Source organism: Strix uralensis, chromosome 3 (assembly GCF_047716275.1).
Source record: "Strix uralensis isolate ZFMK-TIS-50842 chromosome 3, bStrUra1, whole genome shotgun sequence".
NCBI classification, from domain to species: Eukaryota; Metazoa; Chordata; class Aves; order Strigiformes; family Strigidae; genus Strix; species Strix uralensis.
Window position 1 is genome coordinate 100192406 of NC_133974.1, and position 5174 is coordinate 100197579.

Consider the following 5174-nt stretch of genomic DNA (forward strand, 5'->3'; position numbering starts at 1 on the left):
AACGCCGCCTCGCCTTCGCGCCCGACCGCCAACTTCTCCCGAACTCCAAACAGAAAAAACCCGCCCCAACTCCCCGAAAGAGGGGAGAAGCGGCGGGACGCGCAGCCCGCGCCCAGCCGCCGTCCCGCCGGTCGCACCGGGGCAGCGCGGGCCCGACCTTTGTTTCAAGCCAATTACGTGGCAAAAGTTTATTTTCGGTGGGGCGGGAGGAAGAGGTGTCCCCGGCGCTACCGCGCCTCTCCCGCGGCACTGCGCGCCCGCCTCCGCTCGGCGGCAGCCGCCAACCGCCCGGGGCGGCTGCGCGGGCAGTGCGCGGCCGGCTGGCTGGGGCTGGGGCCGCCGCGACCGGGGGGGCGCCGCCGGTTTGGAGAGGGGTGCGCCGAGGGGCGCTGGGCAGGGGCCGAGCCCCGCTCCGCCCGCGCCGCCCCCGCACCCGGCTCGGGGGTCCCGGGGGCTGACGGAGGGGCCGCCGCTCCCCCCCCCCGGCACGGCCTCGCCCGGCCCGCGCCGCCGTTCCCGGCCCTTTGCGAAAGTTGGGGGGGGCCCTGCTGGGCCCCGCCGGGCGGGGCGGAGCGGGGCGGGCGGAGCGGGGCGCCGCCCCCGCGGGCCGCGGCGGCGCGTTTATATGGGGGCGGCGCGGGGCGCCGCGGAGTTCCCGCAGTTCGCCCGCTGCTGTGCAGCCGCCGTCGCCGCCTCGGCCCGGCACCCGCCGTCCCGCCCGCCCCGCCGGGAAGGAGACGGGACCATTTCGGATCTCAAGCAAACGGCCCCCTCCTATCTAGTCGTGGCTTTTCCAAACCCTCCGAGGAGAGCGGGATCTTTCGGTCCTTCCTGTATTTCCGACCATTACAGGATCTAGAAATGTCGACGACACTTTTATCTGCTTTCTACGACATTGACTTCTTGTGCAAGGTAGGGCGGAGCGTAGCTGCCCAGGCGCGACCCGGGCTGCCAGCGCCGGGACGGTGCGACGGCTCCACGGGACGGTGCTGCGGGTCCCGGCGACGGCTCCCGGCGGGGCTGGGCCCGGGTGCGCGGGCGCGTCGCCGCCCGGCATCTGGCCGCGTTAAAGCGGCGCGGGCCCGGCTGATGCAAGGCTGTGGGGCCTGGGGAGGGAGGGAGAGGAGGAAGGCGCGCCGTGCTGCACCCTCCCCACGGGGGCTTTCGGGGGGTGGGGGGGCTGCTTTTGCCGAAGTCGCGGAGGCGCCGGGCCGCCCCGCCGGCGCTGCGACGCCGAGAGGAACTTTTCCGAAGTGCCGCACGCCGGAGAGCCCGTAAAGGGGGGCTTCTCGCCGGCTCTGCCCCTCTCGCCCCGGCACGCCGGCGCTTGCAGCAGAGCCGCGCTCGGGACCGGCCGGGCGGCGCGACCCCCGCCCCGACCCCCGCCGTGCCGCGGAGGGGGCGCTGGGCGGCCGCGGGAGCCGTGGCGGTGGGCTGGCGGTCACCCTGCAACACCCCCCCCTCTCTCTCCCGCTCCCTGTCTCCCCCGCCCCCTCCCTCCCTCCCTCCTTCCCCTCCCCCCGCCCCGGCAGACGGAGAAGTCCCTGACCAACCTCAGCAGCATGCTGGACAAGAAGGCCGTGGGGACCCCGGTGACCCCCCCCAGCTCCAGCTTCGCGCCGGGCTTCCTGCGGCGGCACTCGACCAGCAACCTGCCGGCGCTGGCCGGCGGCTCCAAGTTCCCCAGCCCCACCGGCTCCAGCTCTTCCTCCACCTCCTCCTCGTCCTCCTCCTCCTCCTCGTTCGGCAGCCTGAAGGAGACGGGCTCCGGCGGAGGCGGCGGCGGCAGCAGCAGCCCCACGGCCCTGCTCAACAAGGAGAACAAGTTCCGGGACCGCTCCTTCAGCGAGAACGGCGAGCGCAGCCAGCACCTCATGCAGCAGCTCCAGCAGCAGCAGCAGCAGCAGGCGGCGGCGGCCGGCAAGGGGGGCGGCTCCGGCGGCGGCGGCGGGGCCCCCATCAACTCGACGCGCTACAAGACGGAGCTGTGCCGCCCCTTCGAGGAGAGCGGCGCCTGCAAGTACGGCGAGAAGTGCCAGTTCGCCCACGGCTTCCACGAGCTGCGCAGCCTCACCCGCCACCCCAAGTACAAGACCGAGCTCTGCCGCACCTTCCACACCATCGGCTTCTGCCCCTACGGCCCGCGCTGCCACTTCATCCACAACGCCGACGAGCGCCGCCCGGCGCCCGGCGGGGGCACGGCCGCCCCCCCCAGCGCCGCCGCCGCCGCGGGGCCGCACCACCACCCGCACCACCCCCCCCCGCACCCCGCCGGCAGCACCGGCGACCTCCGCGCCTTCGCCCCCCGCGACCACCCGCTGGGCGGCGGCGGCGGCTTCGGGCACCCGCGCGGCGGCGAGCGGCCCAAGCTGCACCACAGCCTGAGCTTCTCCGGCTTCTCCGCCCACCACCACCACCAGCACCACCACCACCACCAGCAGCACCACCACCCCCCGCACCCCCACGGCGCCGCCCCCCCGCCGCCGCCGCCGCCCGGCGGCCGCCTGGACGCCGCCCTGCTGGAGAGCCCCGGCGGGTCGCGCACGCCGCCGCCGCCCGTCTCCGCCTCCTTCTGCGAGGAGCTGCTCTCGCCGCCCTGCGCCAACAACGCCTTCGCCTTCTCGGGCCAGGAGCTGGGCAGCCTCATCGCCCCGCTCGCCCTCCACACCCAGAACTTCGCCGCCGCCGCCGCCGCGGCCGCCGCCGCCGCCGCCTACTACCGCTGCCAGCAGCAGCCGCCGCCGCCGCCGCCCGGCGGGGGCTGCCCGCCGCCCCCCGCCTCGCCGCCCTTCAGCTTCCAGCCCCTCCGCCGCCTCTCCGAGTCGCCCGTCTTCGACGCGCCGCCCAGCCCCCCGGACTCCCTCTCCGACCGGGAGAGCTACCTGAGCGGCTCCCTCAGCTCCGGCTCGCTCAGCGGCTCCGAGTCGCCCAGCCTGGACTCGGGCCGCCGCCTGCCCATCTTCAGCCGCCTCTCCATCTCCGACGACTAGGGGGGCCGGCCGCAGCCGGCACGTAAGTTGACGAGCGAAGAAAGCGAAGCCTTTCCTTCTCCGTTTCTTGTTCGTTTTGCTTTGTTTTGTTTTTTTACATATATATATATATCTATCTATATATACACCGAGAGCTGAACAAAACAAAAAACAAAAAAAGCAATTTGCAAAAGGGCAAATGACACGAACTGAACAAACCTATTTTTATAGAGAGACCTTGGAAGAGGGGGATTTTCGTTTCGGGGTTTTTTTTTTTTTGTTGTTGTTGTTCTTTGGAGACAAGTTATAATATGCACCAGCAGCAGCCATTCCATCTGTGTTCAAAAAAAAAAAAGAGCATTAGAAAAGACACCACCAGAAAGCAACAAACAATCCGGGGAGCGCAAGTCCTGCCTGTCCAGCTCCTCCAAACCTTCAGACACACACAAAAAGAGTTACAAACTAGTTTGTCTTTCAATCCAGTTCAAATAAAAACACAGAACATACTAAACCTATAAGCTTTTAAAAAAAAAAAAGAAAAATCCAACATCCTGCCAAGAATATGCCTTGATAACAACCTTCTTTTTTTTATATATCTATATATTATTATTATAACAAATGCTAAAACCTTCATTCCAAAGTTTAATATTGGTTCCATTGCCACCACTTAGTGGATGTTTGGCTTAGAACAATTTTTTTTGTTGTTGCTTTATTTGGAAGCACTCAACTGAGTTTAGTTTGTAATTGTTGGAGAATAACTGCTGATTTTTTTTAATTTTTTTTTTAGCTGTTTGAGTTGATTGCATGAATGAGTCACTGCACACAACTCAATATGAAACTATTTAACTTATTTATTATCTTGTGAAAAGTATACATTGGTAATTTGTTCATACTGTATTTATCGGGTATGATGAAAAGCAATAGATATATATTCTTTTATTATGTTTAAATTATGATTGCCATTATTAATCGGCGAAATGTGGAGTGTGTTCTTTTCACAGTAATATATGCCTTTTTGTAACTTCACTTGGTTATTTTATTGTAAATGAGTAAAATTCTTAATTTAAGAGATTGTATGTAATATTTATTTCATTAATTTCTTTCCTTGTTTACGTAAATCTGAAAGATTGCATGGTTTCTTTATAGAAATCGGTCTCGATGCTGTGGAAGTAGTTTGAGGAATTTCTATGGGTTTTTTTTAGAATGTAAATGGTTGTAGCCCGTCCGAGTTGAAAAACAAACGAGAAAAAAACAAAAAAAAGAAAACCAACAACAAAAAAAAGACTGACTTAGCAATCAGACTTCAAAGTGGCAAATCTAATTCAGACTTGTTTAAAGTAACCAAAAAGTATTTTTTGTTGCCTAACTCCACCAATCACACTGTGATATAGTCTCAAAGTATGTAGCAATAATTGGGGGTCCCAGTATTATGTCTCACAGTGCCTTCTTGAGGGTCCATGCTTGCCTTAAATCTCTCTCAACCAAATAAGTATTTTTCTTAATGCTTGAGATAATTTGAATGTAGGGATGGGTTTTAACTACAGCAAAATTTTGCCACTCTTTATTTTGTAAGAATGGAGGCCATCTTTGGATCTGAAACTTTATACAGTACATGAACATATCTTGTTTAATTGAATTCCAAAACTTGTAATTTTTTTTTTTTTCCTTATGTAGAAAGTCAGGAGTTTTCCAAAACTTTCCTGGACGGTGGATGAATGAGCAGTAGCTTAGTTTTGTTTGTACATAGGTACAGATTGAGCACTATGTACTCTTTTGGACTACTTTAACAGAAGTATGTTTTGAATGTAACTAAAGGATAAGTCAACTTGAGTTGTAATATATTTTTCGGGAGTCAGTTCACTACAAATTGTGTGAGACTGTAAACTTTGTACTGTAAATGTTTTGTAGTTCTCCCAATAAAATTTTTTTGGAAAAAAAAAAAAGTAACTCTCCAAACTGTTGAAGCCCTCCCTGTCTGCCAGGCAGCAAGTATTTCTTGCTAAACACTGCCACCACCCCCCAATCACAAATATGTCTAGCTACAGATTAACCAGTTTTCACTGCAGCTCCAGTACACTCCTGCAGCAATCACTGGTCGGCGGCCAAAGCTAATAAACGCTTCCAGAAGGTTCGGGAGTATTAGCGTTAGCAGTGTACTGTATGCTGCCTTTTTTCTTTTTTTTAATTCCTTTTTCAAAAAGAGGG

At 58.2% G+C, this 5174-nt stretch overlaps 1 protein-coding gene across 1 annotated transcript; it reads left to right on the forward strand.

Moving 5' to 3' along the window:
* The first annotated feature begins 619 nt into the window (after positions 1 to 619).
* On the forward strand, positions 620 to 4912 carry ZFP36L2 (ZFP36 ring finger protein like 2). The gene is made up of 2 exons (XM_074863591.1): positions 620 to 912; positions 1533 to 4912. The coding sequence occupies exons 1-2, from the start codon at positions 862 to 864 to the stop codon at positions 2988 to 2990; spliced, it is 1509 nt and encodes a 502-aa protein (XP_074719692.1). The 5' UTR covers positions 620 to 861; the 3' UTR covers positions 2991 to 4912.
* Positions 4913 to 5174: the final 262 nt, after the last annotated feature.

Excerpts from the sequence above, each read along its gene's own strand:
- ZFP36L2 (XM_074863591.1), top strand. The coding sequence starts at position 862 with ATGTCGACGACACTTTTATCTGCTTTCTACGACATTGACTTCTTGTGC. Across the intron at positions 913-1,532 it reads ACATTGACTTCTTGTGCAAG|ACGGAGAAGTCCCTGACCAA; the intron begins GTAGGGCGGAGC and ends CCGCCCCGGCAG.